Here is a 20056-nt window from a genome sequence, read left to right as displayed (position 1 = left end):
CATCCTTAGCCACATAGAGTTTTCGATGCTTTTCATATTTTTAGATCCAAGCATTAGCACTCTGGATCCACCATAGGAATATCCTCCAGTTAAACTCTCCGGAAATATATCTGGTGCTCGTAGATTGCTCCCAAGTTTCTCTACAAAGCTTTCTTTCCACACTTCCTCATTCGCAATTGTGAATGTGTACCCTGAATCTGCAGCAATCAATATATTGACATCACCCAAGTTCTTTTCACGCACTCACACCTCACTCTTACAAACGCCCTCACTCACACCAAGAATTCATCCCTTATCGGCATTTTTTTAAGCCTCCTCTGAAGATCCTGAACCAGAAAATAAATCTACACTGAGCTCAATAATCATCTTGACCTTCTCCCCATGACTGTTAGCTGACAATCTGGCAAAATGGCCTTTAATGCCACATGCTGAGCATTTCTGATTAATGGCCGACAACCTTTACTGAAAGCAAAGTGATCTGAATTTCTACACGAATAAAAAAAAATAAAAAAAAATCTCTGGAGTGGTGTTGATGGAACCCGCTTGTTTACTTTAGACCTTCTGTTGGCATCCGTCACTCCAGTTGGACCATAATTAATTGGCATTGCCATGTTCTAACCCTTCCTCTGTTGAACCCTACTGACAATATCCTTAGTTTCTGTAGATTGTCACAGGGCAGCTTTGGCAGATCTGTTCGTGACCTCTCCTTTATGGACCATTCCACCGACTCACTGGCCACAGCCGTCCCTGTAGATACGGATCATTAACATGCATGATTTGATCTCTTAAACACTCATCGTGAAGACGACAAATCTACATGGAACTGGTTGCTTCTTGAGGGATGATACATAGTCATCAATAGGTTCATGTTTCCCCTGTTTCCTTTGAAAAGAATTGAACCTAACAATCGCTTCCACCCACACGGTGAATACTATTCCTCCAAAGCCGCACATTCATAATATAGACCTCTCCGTCAGAGGGTAATCTGCGTTTCTTGTCAATTCTCTTTACACTTTCAAACCCTGGGACCCAATGAATGTAAAATTATTTTCTTTATCTTCTTCCGCGTAAGTTCATTATTTACATATGTAAGAACTGGGACCGCCAGTTCTCCGGGGGGTAGCGTGGCTCGAGCAGGAAGGCGGCCAAGGGCTTATGTGTAAAGCAGCCACTTAACACACACATCCAATAAAACACACAGTGGCGCAATAATGGAGACCACACCAGATGTTGTATTTGAAAAATCAAGATCTTTTATATAGGCTTTCAATCAGAGCAAGGCATTGGTACTTCATTAGCATTTCAGATAAGCATTTCATTAAGACATCTCATGTATCATGTGCAGATTGCATTTCTTTTGAAGAGTAAGCATTTCAGTAAGGCTTTGCATTAAAAATACAGCTAGTTCATCTATGCAATGAAACGTTAACTGACCCCGCCTGTCGCATCAAACTCTTTGACAGGCAAAGGGGCAATGGTATAAACCTGGAGGATCCTACAAGAAGCGACAATTATAATGCATTTAAATAGCACATCAAACCTCTCACGGTCGCTTTTCCTAGAAAGGAATAAAACATATCAGCAAGTACTTTTCAGGTTAACAAAGAACTTCAAAGAACACAGCCTTTAGTCATTCGTGACAAGCTCTTCTTCTTGTGAATGTGGATCGGCTGCGACCCAGGTCAGATCATCAGAATACTAAGGAAGCCCACCTCTGCAAGAAAATTCAGTACAGTGAAGTGAATCTCCCTTCCATTTCCGGCTTGTACATATGGTGCACTAGGAGCAAATCAGGCTTGTGAATACAGTGCACGTTAAACACTTCAGGCTTGTAAATACGATTCATGAAGAATAATTCAGGCTGGTAATTATGCAGCACGATGAGTAATGCAGGCTGGTAAATTTGTAGGCAAAACGATTAAATGAGGCACATTGAGAAAGGGGGCCAACAGGACCCAGTCACAGTTAACCCCGGGGGAGGGGCGACCTCGGGCCTCACTCGGCCTACCGCCCTCCTCCCCAGGGGGTTACCTCACTTCTTCGGCCCTCCAGGGCCCTTGCGTGGATCTCGGGGAGGGAGAGGGCGCTCTGACCCTCTCGAGGCCTCACTCGACCCAGCACGGTGCAGACTCCACTTCAGGGCACCGGCGCTGGGGACGAGGCGGGGACTGCATGCAGAGCAGACGGAGGGGGCTCTCAGGCTCCGCGGCCCCCTCCGCAACGATCCAGGGCTTCCCCGTGTGTGGGACGAGGCGCGGGGCAGCAGCCAATCGCTGCCCGGCTCAGGCGGGGACGCGGCCGATGTCGCGTCTCCCGTCACGTGATGGGCTCCAAGTAGGCTTCAGGCCTAGCGCGGCCTGTCAGTTTCAAAGCGGCGGCTCTCTCCTGGCACCGAGGGCCGCCGAGGGGGCAAATACGGCGCTGATCACCGCGTGAAGGTGGGCAGCCCCAGGGCAGGCCGGAAGGGCCACAGAAGCGTCGCGTGGGCGGCGCTGATGCCGTGAGGACGTGGGACCTCTTCAGGCGCCTTGGGGAGCTGAGGTACAGCGCTAGCGTCGCTTCTCAGCGCTAGGTACCGGCAGGGCAGGAAGACGATTTCGACGCTCCCTGACAGGGCAGACAGGAACTGACACAGCGCTGGGCAGGAGGGCAGATTACAGCGCTCCACAAGTTAGTCAGTCAGAACTGTGGCAGGATGGGGGTACATTATAGCGCTTATCACACAGTTCAGTCAGGGTGAGACAGGTAGGCCCAGCTGAAGGCAGGGGATGCGCAGGGCAGCTCAGTCCAGTACCTTGTCTCATGAAGTAGATCTCTTGGCGCTTGGATGATTCTGCGCCCTTGGTTGCTTGTTGCTTGAAGTCGCAGAAGAGGGGGGGGGGAATGAGTTGAGGGCCTGAAGAATTTCTCCTCAGTCACTGCAGATGGGCCCTGGGGTTCTCTACCACTGGGCCAGATCAGGGGGATAGCTTTGGACACCTCACTGAGCTTAAGAGGCAGCACCTGAATCCTGTCACTCCCAGTAGCATAAGTTCCTCACTAGGCCCTCCCGCCTAAAACTCCTGCGTGGGTTCCCCAGGTCAGTGATGCCCCAACTGACTGGAAAAAGTTCCCTTCCTGGCTTATATATGCCCAGGTCAGGTGACCACTCTCTAAGGTGGGAAAAGTCAGGTCCGCCTTCCTTCTGGAAGGTTCCAGGAGCTTCCCCACTCTAACTATGGACAGGGGCTGGGTGGCTGGCGTTGCAACAATGTATGGGGACCCAGCCTGCTCCTGGCAACTAGGGTGCTACACTAAAAAGACCACGCTGCAGTAGCAGGGGCCAGTGGCAGCCATGTTGAAAGTAGAGAGCACCTGCACCCTAACACAGGTTAGCTGTAAAAAGGTGCCCGAAGACCTAAGGACCAACAAAAAAAATAGGTGGAAAAAATGAGGCCAGGGCAAAAAGTCACGGGGAAAGATCACCCTAGGGCTGACAGGTCTAACAACATACATTTGCAAATATTCTTTCCACTCTTGCCACTTGATGGGTAGATCTTCAAGTGACCAACAAACTCCTTAGCACACGTAATAATTTTGTTAAACACAAGTTCGTTAGTGTTTCCACACATTTAGAAAATACAACGATATTTCATTCCATTCTTTCTTATCCACTTTATTCTTGTGATTTTGTTCAGTAGTGTGTTTCACAGCCGACATGTGTTTCGTCGTATTGGGAATTCTTCCCACGACTTTCTCAAGGCTAATTCTTGTTTGTATCGGTCGTTTTTGATATGCGTTGATAATTCCAACCCACATAGGGGTTCTCTGGAGGTGTCTAGGTCTTAAATCTTGTATTCCTGGTATGGTATCTTTATTAAGCTTTTCCTCGTATTGATAAGGCTTCAGTATTTACTCCGTTATCGACGCTGATGTCTCCCAGTATTCTCAAAGCTGAATATGCATATTCAGCTTTGAGAATACTGGGAGACATCAGCGTCTCCCAGGAGGAAAAGCCTAATAAAGCTACCATACAAGGAATACAAGATTTAAGACCTAGACACCTCCCAGAGAACCCCTATGTGGGTTGGAATTATCAACGCATATCAAAAACGACCGATACAAACAAGAATTAGCTTACGGTGGCGCTGACACGTATCTTGTGCAACTAACTTGCGCCTTCATCAAAACAGAATAAGGGATCTTTGTATGCTGAGTGCGCGGTGGCACTGACCAGTCTCCGCCTGTATTTGACTAGTTCCGCGCCAGGTCTTATCTTCAAGCGAGGTAAGGGATCGTTGCTTCGTACGAGGTGCGCAAGGTGTTGTCTCATCTACTCGCTCAATGACCTCACGCGGCACTGGTCCATTGGATTTAACGGTTGTGTTCCTATGTATGTCACTGCACAACCCTAGACTGGTCATAATTGTGGTGGAGCACAAAAGTCAATCGATCAGCATTTGTATTGCGCAATACTGTCAACCCTTGGGGCATCTGGGCACTGGGCGACGTCAGAATAAAGGTCAGAAACGAGCTCTAAGAGGCAAAATTAAAGGTCAGAAACGAGCTCTAAGAGGCAAAATTAAAGGTCAGAAACGAGCCGAGTGTTCTACTGCCCATAGGTGTCTAGACCCTAACTCAAGAAAGGGAACCACCCAGCGATATGGCGAGTGAGCCAGATACAGAGGGATTCCTGATGGGAAAGCCACGTTTTTGGGGCTTTTCTGAAGGCCAGTGGATGAGACTTATTTTTGATTTCCAGAGGCAAGGAGATCCAGAGCTTGGATGTGCAGGTTACAAAGCTCCCGCCACTCCACTTGGATATTTTAAATTTGGCAACAACTAAATTAAAATTTGAGCAGGAACGAAGAGAATGAGGCAGGATATAACGCTGAAAGCGCTAAGCCAGATATGTAGGTCTAAAGTTATTTAAGGCTTGAAACGTGATGCATAGGGCCTTAAAGTCTATCGGCTTATGTACTGGAAGCCGATGAAGCCGATTCAGGGGTGAGGAGCAGGCTTGTATTTTGAGATTCCCAGACGCAGACGGGCGGCCACATTTATTCTGTAGGACCTGTCGTTTGCTTAAGAACCTTTTCTGTATGTTTGAGAAAAGAGCATTACAGTATTCCAGTTTAGAAGTGATCAAAACAGAAACCACAGATTTCTGCAGTTCCCGTGGGATAAAAGGAAGGACTTTCCTAAGTAACTCAAGCAAGAAGAAGTAACCGAATTAAACTGTTCTTCAAAAGATAATTTGTCAAAAAGTACCCCAAGGTTTTTCACCTTTGTAACTTGACTGGGAAGAGTGCCAAGCGTCTGAGGCCACCAACTTGGGGACCAAAAAGAGGTGTTTCTGCCAAATAGTAGAAACTCGGTTTTTGCTGAGTTAAGTTTCTAATAGTTGTCGGGCGTCTGCCTCCGGATGTGGAGCGTACAGTAATGAACTCTGGAGGCGGTGGCCTCTGGATCGCTGGTCACCGATACCACAATGTAAATTGATACTTGTATAGCGCACTACTCACCCGCAAGAGTCTCAAGGCGCTTGTACGAATACCGCTGTGGAACCCATCCTGGCTTTCCCTGTGAGGTGTCCACTCCTGGGCACCCCCAAGGTGGAGGCCAGGCATCCTTAGCGTTGTGGGGGCCGTTGTGGAGATTAAGCAAGCTATTGCCCAGAGTTGCAGAGTGGGACTCCATGATTGGAATAGGCACCGAGGCGAGAATTATCAGGTCCATGGAATTTTTGAGCCCAAGACCCGCCGAGGCAGGGAATTGAACCCTGGTCCCGGGCTAGACCTCTGCATCAGGGTCTGTCGCTCTAACCATTGAGCCACACTTCAATGGTTCACAATCTGGGTGTCGTCCGCATAGGACACCAATGAACAGTCGAATGATCCGATCACATTTGCCAGTGGGGTAACATATAGATTGAGAAAGAGTAGGGCTCAGTGATGAGCCTTGTGGAACCCCACGTGGCGATGAAAAAGGAGATGGTAAGTCCTCCAAGCCACAAATTGCTCTCGATCTGTAAGAAAAGATTTCAGAAGAGAGAGAGCGCTATACCTAATTCTGATGGAGAATAGACGGTCGTGATTGACCGCGTCGAATGCCGCTGAGAGGGCTAATAAAATCAAGGCAGCATTTTCTCCAGCGTCAAGAGTCCCCCTGATTTCTTCTGATGCTGTTATCAAAGCTGCAGTTTTGTGAAATTCATGAAGGCAGTGGGAAAGAAAATGCCAAAACTTGAACCCTAAATGTTTTTAGACAACATTATAAAACAAAACTGTATCTATCTGCAAGGCCAATTTAATAGGATGCATCTTTGCGATTTTAAAACAAATTGAGAAATTGTGATCATGATACGCTGGTTTTATCAAGTATGCAGGTTTATTTTTATATTTTGATTTTGTACTGCAATGGTTTTAATTAACTATGCAAATAAAAATATTCTGTTATCAAAGCCAGTCGGGTGCTATGATGGCTTCTAAAGCCAAACTTGGACGAGTCTAGGAGAGGATTCACTAATGAAGGCTGTTGATTCCATGTTGATGGCTTTCTTGAAAATTTGTGCCGGGAAAACAAAACAAACCGATAGTTTTTTGTTGTTTTTTTTCAACAAAAAAAATGTTAATAAAGTTTTATTGTGTAGTACAACAAACACGTGTCATAGCCTACATCCACAAAGTGGTCGGCCGCCGGGTAAAGAAGCAAATCACATGTAGTGGAAAATAGTATCATGGTACACAGCAAGTCGCCTACAACCACAGCGGGTCTGCCAAAACAAGCCGATAGTTGTTGGGGTCAGCGGCATCTATGTTTGGTTTCTTGAGGAGAGGAAGAATGGAGGCTGTTTTCCCCTCATTGGGTAAATAGCCTGCGCTGAACATCGAACTAAAACGTACATTAGATGAACTACAATAATCTCTAGGACCAAGTGCAGGATTTTGGGAGGACAGGGTCTGATTTTCCTTTGCCTAGTGAAGCCTGAATTTGAGCTGAGGTTAATGGAGTGAAGGTGGCTAGTGAAGCACGAGTGTCCGTGGATGGGGATCCGGCCGAAGGGCTTGGAGCAAAGTCGGTAGGACACTTTAAAGATGCGTCTCCCTGACCAGGGTCTTCAGGCAGTTCAGGAAGATCTAATTGTCTACAAAGGTACTAACAGCCGGGAGATACGAAGGCTCTTTGTTGGCCGAAAAAGTATTGTAAACTGTTTTTATTTTATCTTCTAATAAGGTGGCGAAGGCATTGCAAAAGGATTGATTAATCATATTATTTTTGTTCTCTGGAAGCTTTGATAGTTTCTTGACTGTTGCAAACAAATCTTTAGAGGAATTGTTTGAGGATTCGATGTAAATAGAAAATTCAGCGCTTTTCCTTGTAAATCAGTTCTGTAGAGGTTTGAATGGAGAGTTTATAGGTTTCTTTGTCTCAGATCTCACTTACATTCAAGCCTTCGGCATTGTTGTCATTGAAGCCTTAGTTTATCAGTGAACAGCCGGTCAGAAGGGGAAGCTCGGTGACTGGTTACTTTTAGGTGCGGCCAGTTGCGAGTGGGTAGAATCTAACCATGAGTTGAAGTTGCTAGAGGCCAAATGCCGATAATCCTCATTGGCGGGTGCCAGAGATCCACAGAGGCAAAATAAAGGCCAGAAACAAGCAGAAAGAGGAAGAATACAGGTCAGAAAAGAACAGAGTAAAAAATAAAGACCAGCAAGAAGCAGAAAGAGGGAAAATAAAACTCAGAAACAAGCAGCAAGAGGCAGAATAAAAGTCAGAAGCTGACCAAATGCAGGGCAGGAGCGAGCAGAGAAGTCAGAACAACGAGCAGAGAACTATCGGAGCCCCAAACCGAAAGCAGCAGAGGGCAGCGAAGTGTGGGCAAGCGGGACAGGAGGACCGTGGCGGAGGGAGCCGGCACGAGCACCGTCTCAATATAACGATTCACGGAATCCTGAATAAGGTTCCTCTAGGACTGCTCGCCCGCTGCTACGGAATACCTTCCGGTGCACCTCTCCCACGACTGAGAGAGCCAGGTTCGACTGGTTCCGCCAGGAGTTGACTCGTCGCCAAATCCCTGTAGTGAAGCCTCCGAGTCAATGAGAGCTCTTTCTTGAATCCTGGAGCAATGCAGCACGTGTGTGGCACAGCCCCCTACCCCCAGCACCCCCTCAGCATTCCAAGCACCTCTGTTTACACATGCCCCTACAATCCACCTCCAGCATCACATTCAACAATGCACGGACCCTAAGCACAACAAGAAGGGAGAGCTACCAAAGAAGACCAGAATTAGAAAAGTAGAGAAAGAGAGTTAAAGCGAAAGAGGAGGAAACAAAAGAAACCGAAGAAGACCACGCAAAACAATAGGAAGAGAGGAAAGAAATGAGAAAGAACAAAGAGGGGCGAACATTTGAACTGGAGAATGAAAGGGACAGAGAAAGAGAACAAATGAAAAAGGAAGACAAGAGGAACTGGAGAAATGAGGCAGAAGGATCACCGGCCAGTCAGCTCCTGGAGAATGGTCGGACCCGCCTGCTGAAGCCACACTTCCAGCACAGTGGGGAGCTGAGAGGGAGGAAGAGGCGCCCACCCGCGAGTGGAAAGAGAGTCCTCTCTTGAGGTTTGTTTTTTATTAAAGATTTATGGCAAAAGTCCTCACTCCTGGCAGATATTATCGCACCTTCGCCTGGTCAAGATTTCTACCTTCAGACTTTGTCTTTTATATGGAGCTCACAATCCTCCAGCCGGGCAAGCCTGAAGCCGCGTCTGATAAAGTCCACTTGAAATCGAACCTTTGGGGCAAGTCCTGTGACGCTCCAGAGGTCATGGACGTCCAAAAATGTTCTGAGTCGCAATTTTTCAGACCTACTAGAGAAGCTCCTCTCGATCCCTTCTAAGGTTCCCAGGATCTCAGGGGCCGCAATCAAGGGCCAGTACTCACTCCAGCAGAGGGCTTCGGCAAGGTCCAGTCAGAGTCCAGTTGCTACTGGTCAGCTGGGCACTCCAAGAAAAAGGCCTCTTGCAGCTTATTGTGTCTCTGTGGCCACATAGGAGGTCCGCCAGCCGGCCCTGGACGTCCCCTCGTTAGTCCTCCATACAAGTGGGAGCAGGTTCAACCCTTCAAGTCTCCTCACAGGCCTCAAACCGCAAGTCCAGTCGTCTTCTGCTCATGCTCAGGGCCAGAGAGTGCTCTAGGGAGCTGCAGATGACATGCCACTTTGTAGGTTTCACGAGCCAGTGGGTGGGGGTGACTCCTGGACACTCCCTAACGAGTGATGGGGAAAGTTCCCTGGGGCAACCCTTACTGCTTTTCCAGCACATCCTATTTGCCTTACTGCAAAATGAGGTAAATCCAAGGTGCAGCAGCTCCTCCTCTTGGGGGCTGCCCCCGAGCCAGCTGGGGTGTGTGTAGGGGAAGAGTACTCTCCCTCCTCCTCACTTCCACCAATCGGGCTCTGTGCCAGCCCCTCCCCCTGGGCTGGTGCCAAGCTGCACTCAGATGCCAAGTGAACATGGGCTTCTCTTTGCCACGGCTCCCGTTACTCTTAATTATGAATGGCCCGGGCTGCTTTCAAGTTAATGACGTTCCTGAACCCTTCCTGAGCTGGTAGAAGTCACTTACCTCATGCTCGGTTCTTCCTTTCAAAAGGCCTAATCCATATGTTTCTGCTCTGGGGGGGGGGGGGGGGGGGGGAGGGGGGACTTCTGACAACACTACATTGGCGCATGTGCCACTTTCAAATATTAAGCGCTCTGCCTTGTGGGCTACAAGGCCTACACTGGGGTGACTTATTTAGTTATTTTGGCCGGTTCACCTGCAGGTTTAAAAGCTACGAGAGTCCGGTTACACAGGCAGGCCTGAAGCCATGCTTTCTTTGTCAGCCTAGTGCATGGCACTTGTGCTGCAGTCCAAAGGCGCCAGTTAAAGCGTCCACGTCAATAGTGTATGTCCTTATAGGGAAGTTAAATATGGCAATTAGAGGTTAGCCAATTATACTCTGTGTTAGAGGCCAGAGCACATACACTGGGTACTGGACACCAGTGTCCCCGTGTGCATAATTAACAAGCATTTACAATGCAATGGTTTCGCCTTTGTTAAAGTTAGAGCTATTGGCATTGCTCTTGACATTTTTATTTATGTTTTTTTAACATAAATAAATGGCATTGTCATTTACATTGCCAACAGCTTAATCTCTCGCAAATGTAAGACATATTGTACCCTACTGGACGAGCTCAGCAGACAGCAATTACTAACACACACACACACCCAGAGACACACACACCTAGGAGAGCAAGCACAGCGAGGGGGCAGGGAAGCAAGCGCAGCCAGGGGGCGGGGGTTTGAATAAAAAATAAATAAAATGGTGGGGCTGGAAAGAAGAGAGGAACACGTAGTGACACGAAGAATAGCACACCAGAGTGAAAGCAAGTAGAGAGATGATGAAGCTGGAATTATGGAAACAGTTGCACATGAGGGAAAGAGAAGATGGGGGAGTAGAGAGCAACACGAAGCATGTGTGGCAGGCCTTTGGGGGGAGAAGCACATAAGGGAGAGAGCATGGAGGGGCTAAAGAAACAATTTAGCTACCTAAATGTGTGCAGCGGAAGAATAGAAGTAGCCAATCAAAAGAGTGGTAAAAAGAGCAAAGAGGCAATGCTTCAGAGAAGGGACAAACACAAGAAGACAAGCCATCCATTAAGAAGCAAGCAAGAGTAATAACAAAGCCAAACTATGGTACGCAATAGCAAAGCTGTAAGCCCACTGTAGGTTTCTGGCATGGTACACATAAGTCTTTGGTCTACAGACAGCTAAAAGCTATCTGGTAGGCAAGCAGCAACAGTACGAAATGTATAAATGAAGTATGAAAAATCCAAGAAACCTCACCACTGTCACCACATTTCAGATGGCAATTGACCAACCAAAGAACATTTTAAAATCAACTGAGAATGTTGAAAGTCATACAAAATCTCATACTCCACGTTATGGTCAGAGCTGCAAACGTTGGAACTATGTTCAAGTCCTGGCATCAGCTCAACATCCTGTGATTATGGATAAATCATTTTATCTTCCCTAAAGTAAAATGAGTTTCCCTAAAATAAAAATACATTTGAAATGTTCAATGTGACTGGTGCTTAAGGGCATTGCTCTAGTCAGTGCCTTTGTGATGTGTTCACACTGTATAAAGCTAATTAGACTAACCAGATGGTGGCGCATTTTTTGGGGCAATTCCGGGGACTAATTGTGATCCCAATCCGAGGCTGCCTCTGGGATATCATGGCTACACTTTTAACTATTTTGGTAAAACTCTCAGGAAGTTGGCGCCGTTCTGGTACCCCCCTATCAAGGCTCAATTCTCCGTCTGAGTCATGGTGCTTGTGAAACAGACACGTCTTATTCAGCCGAACACAGCTCCCAGCCACGTGGGTACAGCTCCGTGCAGCTTGGCCTAGCTGTGGGAAGGAGGGCACATCACTCATGCTGCTCGGGTCTGTCTGGGGCAGGCTGGCTCGCTGTTCTGCGGCTTCCCCTGCTCTCGTGGCACAGACCTCGTGCGGCTTGGCACAAAGCATCGCTCTCGGGAGAGAGGCCCAGCACCCGTGCTGTCTGACATGCCTCCCACAACACAAACCCCAGAGAAATGCTTCACAGCTCCGAACAGGTGTGAAGTCTTTATTCAAGGCCAGGGGCTATCACGGGCGAGAGGAGAGAGATGAGGCTGTGGGGGCAGAGAGCGAAGGGACCAAGAGAAGCTAGAAATGATGAGAGAGAAAGTGGACGAAAAAGGGAAGGCAGTGAGAGGCATGAGAGAGAAAGAAAATGGGACTAACATGAGGAGAGAAAACAAGCAAAACAGAACTTGGTGACGTAACGGGCAGATGGGTATATAAAGGTGGGGAGGATTTTAGAGCGTAAGAGGAAAAGGACCACACAAACCAAGAAAGAGGAGGGGAGGTAAAGGAGGGCTGGTGAGCCGAGAGGGGCAGAGCAAAGAAAATGAGGGACTGCGACAGAGAACGGGTGCGAGTGGCAGAGAAAGGGATGGGCAGGGTGGAGAAAGGGAGGGGGGTTTCTAGAAAATGCAGTAGGGTAAAAAGAAAATGACAAAAGCAGGCGGCGGGAAGTGGCAGAACGGGCCATAGGAAAGCAACAAACAAACAGGCGAGGGGTGAGGAAAAGAGGCGGAAGTAAACACAGCGCAGCTGGGCCATGGAGGCGGCGGGGTGAGCAGCAGGCTGGACGAAGGCGGGATGCACGAGTTTAACACATGCTTCCAGTTGGGCTTGGCCCGGGGCCTCCAGCAGTAGCGTGGCTCTGTGTGCCGCGAGACAGAGGGAAGTGCTGAGCAGCAAACCCTCCGGCTGGGCCCTGCAGCCACAAGCACAAAGGCCGGTCCAGGCGCGCGGCACAGAGGTAAGTGCTGCACAGGAAGCCCCAGAACCCCCGGGTGCTCTCTTTGATCACAAAGAAAGCCCCACTAGTGAAGAGTTTCTCTTTTCGCGGAGTCTGTTCCCGTCCTGCCTTCGAAGCACGAAGTCGAGCAGGAAGCCTCCCAGTGCAGGGCCTTGGCTTAATTCAACTACTGGAAAGTGTGACAGAACAAGCGGATCTCGAGACTGCCATCACGCAGCGCGCAAGCTGCAGCATCCACCCCCGCCCCCTCCCGTCGATCCATTGCTACCACCTAATCCTGAATGCACTCACCAAGGGCGGGGCTCTCCTGCACCGGGGCCTCGCTGGCGGGCGCACTCCTTTCTCCCGGGCACTTTTCCCCTGGCAAAGAACAAGCGGCAGCGGGACTTCCGGCTTGCTTGCGGGCCGGCCGGACCAGATTCGGAGGCGTTCCCGGCTTTTGGCTGACGTAGCATGACGTAGCCAAAAGCCAACAAGGAAAGGCACGGAAGTGGGAGGGGGGGGGCGGGAAAGACACGGAAGCGGGAGGGGGGGGGGGGGCGGGAAAGACACGGAAGCGGGAGGGGGGGGCGGGAAAGACACGGAAGCGGGAGGGGCAGGCGGGAACGGACAGCCACAGAAGAGCAGCGAGGGCGCAGCACTCCACTTCGGCCAAAGGCTTTTCCAAAATGACGAAAACATCACTGGACAAAAACGAAACTCCGCCCACCGCCCAATGACGATGCGAAAAGGGTGGAGAGGGAAAAACATTGCCGGAACGCCCACCAGTCGCCTCGGGATTTGACGGACGCCTCTGTTTGCCAATGGCTAGCGTTCATTTATGGAGCTAGCCAATGGCAAAGAGAGGCCGTCCGAACATCCATACTGTTGACAAAAGTTTTCGATCTGGGAGGAGCACTTCGTGCTCCTTTCGCCAGGTCGAAACCTAAAAAAACAGCACAATCTAGGAAACCTTTGTAATTGAGCTGGAGCAGTTGCACTTCTCTGAAATATATTCTGCATAATAGTAATTCTGAATAAATAATTTGAAAAGCCCCGCTTTATGAAGACTTCAGGTTTTTGATGCAGTTATTAAGTTATGCTACGGGGAAGCCGCTTTATTTGTACATCTCCTGTAAACCTTCAGGTGATCTCATTCTACTGTGATAAATTGTACCTCTTCTGTGTTCCTTCAAGTGATGTCCTCCTTCCGCACCAGTGTGAGACCTACCATCCTGAGGGTGGTCTTCCTCCAAACATTTTGCCTGCTTGCCTCATATTTTTGCAGTATATTTTTGTTGGCCTTAGGACTTGCGGCACTTTACCATTGTTGACTAGTGCTAAAGTGCACGTGCTCTCTCCTAAACATGGTGACATTGGTGTATACCTGATTGGCATGCTTACTTTACCTATAAGTCCCTTGTTAAGTGGCATACCATATACCCTCTTGATGTAGAGAGGAAGAGGCCGGGTTCCTCCATATGATGTGGTCATGTCCACGACTTCGTGAGTACTGGATGGGGGTGTGCCGGACACTGAGAACGGTCTCGAACCTACCGGTGCCGGAAGAAGCGCTGTACTGTTTACTGGGGTTGCGCAGAAGGCCTAAGACTTTGAAAGCCCGACTGAAATTACTAGACCTCGCATTATTATGGGCACTTCGGGCAATAACGATGAGATGGAAATCTCCTAGACCGCCCGGGACACACCTTTGGCAGGCAGAGGTGCTTAAATGGGTAAGGGCGGAGGGGACAACACTTAGGAGGGAATAAGTACGGGGTCAACGGAAATTCCCCATCTCCCTGGATTGGGAGGTTATGCTTAGCACACTGGAGAGCGTGGACTTAACCCAGGCAGCGGGCCACGGACCAGAGTGATGAGTGAGAGGGGTCACAAGCAGTATTGCAAGGGACTGAGAACCCCAGATTCCCTTACGCCATACACTATCCCATTCCGTGATTTAGCATGCGCTGACACCTAAGGTAGCCGGAGGAGCTCCACTTTCTTTTAGATGCATGTCACTGATAGACCACTGGGAGACGGGTAGTTAACGTTAGTAAGAGGGTGGAGGTGGTGGGTGGGCAACGGGAAGTTTGAACAGTATGATTGTGTACTCCCATGATGCCGAGGTTAGCGGGACAATACGGAAGTTATTGTGTATCATTCACACGGACGTCCTCTATTGGACTTAATATTGTGGGGTGGGGAGATATGCACAGGGGTGTAAAAACAAAATGCCAACTGTTGTCCTACATATATTTACTGTAATGTTCCATCTCAGGTACTGCAGTTGTGAATAAAGATATATAAAAAAATAAAAAAGTGGCATACCATATACCCAGGGCTTTTAATCTAAATGCCACGAGTGTGTCTGCAGCACTGGTCATGCCGCACACACAAGTAACCATTCAAACCTTTCTCAATTTACTGCCACTTCAACTCCACCAAAGATTAAATGAAGTGCAGAGAGCTGAGAGCAAGCGAGAGCAAGTTGAGAAGAAGTCCTCCTGATGCCATCTCCTCTTTAACTTTCTTTTTTCTACAAAGGACGGTTTCCCTTGCCAACACCCAGTGGCACGCTTCTTCTTCGGGTACCTCCCCGCTACCACCATTTATTTAGGTGGGTTGCGGACTCCCTTAGCGGGTGAGAGTCACGGACTGAATTCACTCTGGGCCTGTACCAAGGAAGAGGCTTGTAATTAGTATGGGCTGTTCTTGCAGGAGGCCTTTAAGATTGAAGATGCATAGAAGGGTCACAAGGTAAGTTCTGTATTCTAGGCCTGTTGCAGAAAATATCTGTTGTAATGTACCTTTTACTCAATGCACTCCCCTACAGAGGTACTCTCTCTTGCTGCTCAGCCTGTGATGAGGTCAGATAGAATGTTGAGTGTGTTTGTATTGGAAGGGAGAATCGGTTGGTGTGGATGGGCTGAGCAGCGAGGAGCCTGCTCCTGGTGGGGCACTTCTATGGAACAGAACATCTTCCTTTAACTAAGAACCTGTGACGTAACTACAAGAATGAAACTACTACTTGTAACTACTAGACATGACTGCGCATCATTCTTCGTTTTAACAATATGCTTAAGGCCTAATAGAAGCCTGAAAACCATCACTGGCCAGTGAATCACAGAATCGGGCGACAGGCGACGAGTCTGAATGCGAACACACACTTGTATACAGAACAAATGTAGAGGTTGTTCACACAGAGTCAACAGTAGAAATCACATGGCTGAAACTGAAAGGATGAAAACACTGCAGGAGCCGACGGTACCTGTGCCGCAGGGGGCGTCCCGCCTTCCAAATGATGCAACTATGTAAACTTTCCAGGGCTAGCTGTTTGAGCATTCTTGTGTACCATTGTTATGCAGGAAAGTGAGTCATTGGTAACTTCACAGGACCCTTTGTTGAAAGAATAAAAGCAAATGTCTTAAAAGCTTGGCACGTGCAAGCCTTTAGTGTAGTCAACCCGTTTTGGCCCTCATTAAGCCACACAATGCCCAGGGGCCTTCATCAGGACAGGTCCCTGCCTCTCCTGTGTGTCTCCATTTTACCCTGAGCAGTCTTGTGACATGAACAACTACAGGAAAAAGGGGTGAAAATAATTACACCCGAAGGCAGTCACTCGGTCATTTTTACTTTGCACTGTTCCCACATCATACACTCGTTCATCGCCTCTCATGGATGTCGGTGTCTTCGAAAGAGATCCATCAACACATACTGATTCATACATATCAATGAGGTGCCATAGATCCGTGATCGATGTGGTGTCTGGCGCCTCGAGCATACAGCAGAGGTGTTGCATAGCTGCTCGCCCGCACCTCTTGCCACTGAGACTGTCTGCAAATATGAGTCTTACCAGAGCTAAAGGAATATCTTGCCACCTTGCACATCTATAAGTGTCTCTTATATTACAAGCACCTTGTGTTCCTCCCCTCAGCCTGCCCTGTGGACTCAGACACACCCTGAACCCACTGCCTTCATACTGAGAGCCATCACCCTTTGATAGCTCAGCAGAGATGCAGGGCGGGCGGGCGGGCGGGCCCTGGTGATGGCAGCAGCACACCTGGAGGGAGAGCATCTCCTGAAGGGCCACATAGCCTCACAAGGACACACTGATATTCGATGTCTTACCCCCCTCCTGTTGGAGCACCTCCCATTGTATTTCTGTTGTACTCCACATTTGTCTCACTTCTCCAGACTTTTCTCTTACTGCTTCTCCTACTGTAGACTTCCATGGTCTCTGCCTGTCTCTCCTAGCCTCTCTCACTGTCTGACCAGCTCTGTATCTCAATTCTTCTTCCCTTCTTCTACCAGCCCCTCTTCTTCCAGTATTTACCCTCCTTTGCTCCCTCAGCGGTTCATTTTTGTTCCTGACGGCTGACACGTTTCGCCTCCTTTGCAGGGCCTTCTTCTGGCTGATGTCCTTGCTGCTGTCCTCCCTGGTTTGGTTCATTGGGATAAAAGCCAGCAGCCCTGAAGACAAGGCTGTGCGTGGCGGCCTCCTTATCGCTGGAGTTATCTTCTCAGTGCTGCTCCAGGAGCTGTTTCGGTTTCTCTACTACAAGCTGCTCAGGTGAGGCGCCCAGGACTCTTGAGAATACGTTCTTTATGTGGCTGATGTTTTTGCTGTAGTATCTAAGTCTGTGGTCCACGGAGCCTGAGCGGAATGTGATAGGACAGCGTGAGTTATCCCATCACATTCCTGTGGTCTGTTGAGATCTTCACTTGGTGAAACGTGGTTGAGACATCCAGTGGTGTGACTTTAGTCAATGTAGACACTGTTGACGGGACCCCGCCCACACTGCTACTCTGTTACTTTATGTAGAACTTTCTGGTATGTAAGAAATTCGAGTATTAAGGCTTTTTGTTGTATTTATGTTGATGATTTTGGATCTCACAGAACCTTCACTCGCCAACCTAGTTGGTGACATGCTTCATCTTTGGGTTCCACCAGAGGGACCAAGTGTCCCCCTGGTGTGCTTCGACACTTGAATTACAGCGGAGCAGGTTTTTTTAGATGGATAGTGTGCGTGTAGGGGTAGTGCAGGTTAAAAGATCGCTGGTTGTTTCACTAAGTAATTTTAATGGTGGAGACCCAACGATCGTTTAAAACAAGTGAGACTGACGTGAGCTGGCTGGTTAGGTCAACCAGGAGAGTCCGATTTAAACAAAGATGTGTAAAATAGTCAACATTGTAGGAGAGTAGGCTCTGCTTCCTATGGCTACACCCACTTTTTGCTGTGTTTCACTGGTTTATCGACTTTAGTGTGGCTGTGGCCCTGATAATCAGGAACACAGCCTGGCTGTTCTCCCTCTAAATTCATTTCATGTACATTAGGTACATACCAGATTGGTTACTGGGTCACCTTGTGAGCCCCTGTATATGGTAGCTTAGGTACCAAGGGCATAGGTACCCCAGAGGCCTACCAGGGGCTGAAGCATGTATTATGCCACCCCTGGGAAGCCTTCCAAAATTGCACCACTGGTCTGCACTTGCAGCCTGGGCACGGTGGTGTAAGCACCCCTTACTTAGACTATATCTATATCTATATCTATATCTCCTATGGCAGGCCTTGACAATCCTGAAGGCAAAGTGCTTGGTTTTGTGTGAGAGGGTGCCCTAGCATGAGCTGAGCCCCTCTGCAGCTTTCAAAAACCGTTCCTTATAGCTGTTCTATGATATAGCCATACCATATACACTTAAGTGCATTATAATCCTCGCGGTTAATGCTAACTTTGGTTTGGCTTTATCAAAACATGTTGTGTTTGGTGACAAACACTTTGGAATCCTACCCCCCCAGCCGGGGGGGGTAGAATTCCACCCTTCTAGAGGGAGAAGACATGTACACACTGATACACCCGGTAAATGTTTAAAAGAGCCTCAGCATCACAAAATGGATGCTACTGCCACAGACACGAGTCTGACCTCCTGCTGCTGGAAGAAACTCCGGCAGGGCAGGCTTGGACAATAGGTTTTCTGTCCAGGGAGGTACCAGCACCTCCCCGAACAGGCTTTGGTGTATTGGGGCAGGGTGAGTTGCATTCATTGAATGCCTTTCAGACAATGCCTGGGGCACACAAGGTATCCCATGCATTTCCCACTTGAAACCGGTTGCTGGGGCACTCAGCCCCAGCTCTGGCGCGAAACTGGACAAAGGGGAAGGGGTGTAACCAACCCCTCCCCAGGTCCTCCCATAGGTGGGACCCTAGAGTTAGTCCAACCCCTAAACTTAGTATAAGTATAGGAACCCAGTCCCTAGGACTTTAGATTACCCTGGATGAAACTCTGAAAAAGAAATCTTGGACCTTTGACATTCCATTTAGACTGGAAAACGAAAGAAATCTCCATTGGGGTCAAGGAGTGACCTCCTTGTTCAAACAGGCACCAAAGAAGCATCTTGGCCGTCTGCATTTTTGAGGCTCCCGCCGGATCCCAAAGAATCTGCGACACAGGACATGGACTTCCAGACATCTCCGAGGCTGACACGAGTCCCCAGCAGAGCTGAGACCTGTAGCTATCACGAGAGATGTGGGATCGGAACTCCTGGACATCCTGCAATTTTGCAAGTGCACCTACTTCCCGAAGTTGTGCATTGGGGTATTTGAAGCCCCTGCCCAGAGCACCTTTTGCACCGAAGCTCAGAGGCCTACACTCCACGAGTGTCCCGTGGGCCCGCTTCCTGCATTTCCGCTCGAGGCTCCTTCGCGATCTCTAGTCTGTTGGCTAGTGGGTCCCCACAAAGGACAGTCCTTTGTTTCTTGTGCTTTCCTGGTTGCTCCAGAAGTGCCCTGGCTCCCCTCCAAAGGGTGAGTCCCTCAGACCTTGCTGGTCTGCACCAAAGCCAATCTTGTCATCTTGCGTGGGTTGCTGTTGCCAAGGCTTGTTGGGTCCAATCCATATACCGATGCTGCAGCACTCGACATCCTTCATGGGACATCTCAAATCCAGCACCTGGTCATCGTCGACACCTCCTGGACCTCGTGGCTGAAGAGTCAAGCTTCACCTGCATCACTTGAAAGCACCCCACATCGGCTGGCATCTTCATCGGCTGGCATCTTCATCGGCTGGCATCTTCATTGGCTGGCATCTTCTTTGCCATCCTGGTCACTGGCTAGTGACCCAGACTCTGTCCCCTCTGCTTTCAGGTTCTTCAGATCTCCGATCCACCCTTGGATCCACCCGGACACTTTTTCTCTGGTCGCCTGCAGCACTTCTTCGCAGCTCTCCATAGGAATCCACTACGAAACCAGACACCAAAAGACACCTATGCACCCGGCTTCCCTGGGTGAGGTAACACGAGTACTCCGGTGCTCCCGTGGGTGTTGACTCTCGAAGTGTCTAGTACTGAAGGGGTTCCCTCGCATTCCACTCCTGTCTCCTGAATCTTTAACTTTGTAACTTTAACTTTTGCCATAGAAGTCAATGGGGTTTTGCAGCTGTGTTTAGACCCTGCACGCGTCCCCCGTGGGTCTCCTGCGTCCCTACCTTGGGTGGTTCCTGGTTGCCCCAGCAGTTCAACAGGCCCTAGGCCTTGTCTCTATGCTTACAGCTGTACTTATACCAATTTCTAAGTATATGGTTTGTGAGGCCCCTAGGGCAAAATGTATACTGTGCTAATTTACTGTGTACTAATTAAGTCCTTGTAATGTACTTTTGCCTCTAGCCTCATAAAGAGACTAGAGGGG

At 48.8% G+C, this 20056-nt stretch overlaps 1 protein-coding gene across 1 annotated transcript in view; it reads left to right on the top strand.

Moving 5' to 3' along the window:
* Positions 1-20056, top strand: part of LOC144817675 (gamma-secretase subunit APH-1A-like) — a 121253-nt gene that overhangs the window by 25354 nt on the left and 75843 nt on the right. Inside the window, exon 2 of the mRNA XM_078674406.1 lies at positions 16773-16943. Coding sequence (XP_078530532.1) covers positions 16773-16943 — 171 coding nt within the window. The remainder of the gene's footprint in view (positions 1-16772; positions 16944-20056) is intronic.

Source organism: Lissotriton helveticus, chromosome 2_1, assembly GCF_964261635.1.
Source record: "Lissotriton helveticus chromosome 2_1, aLisHel1.1, whole genome shotgun sequence".
Lineage (NCBI taxonomy): Eukaryota > Metazoa > Chordata > Amphibia > Caudata > Salamandridae > Lissotriton > Lissotriton helveticus.
This window is presented reverse-complemented; position numbering and strand designations above follow the sequence as displayed.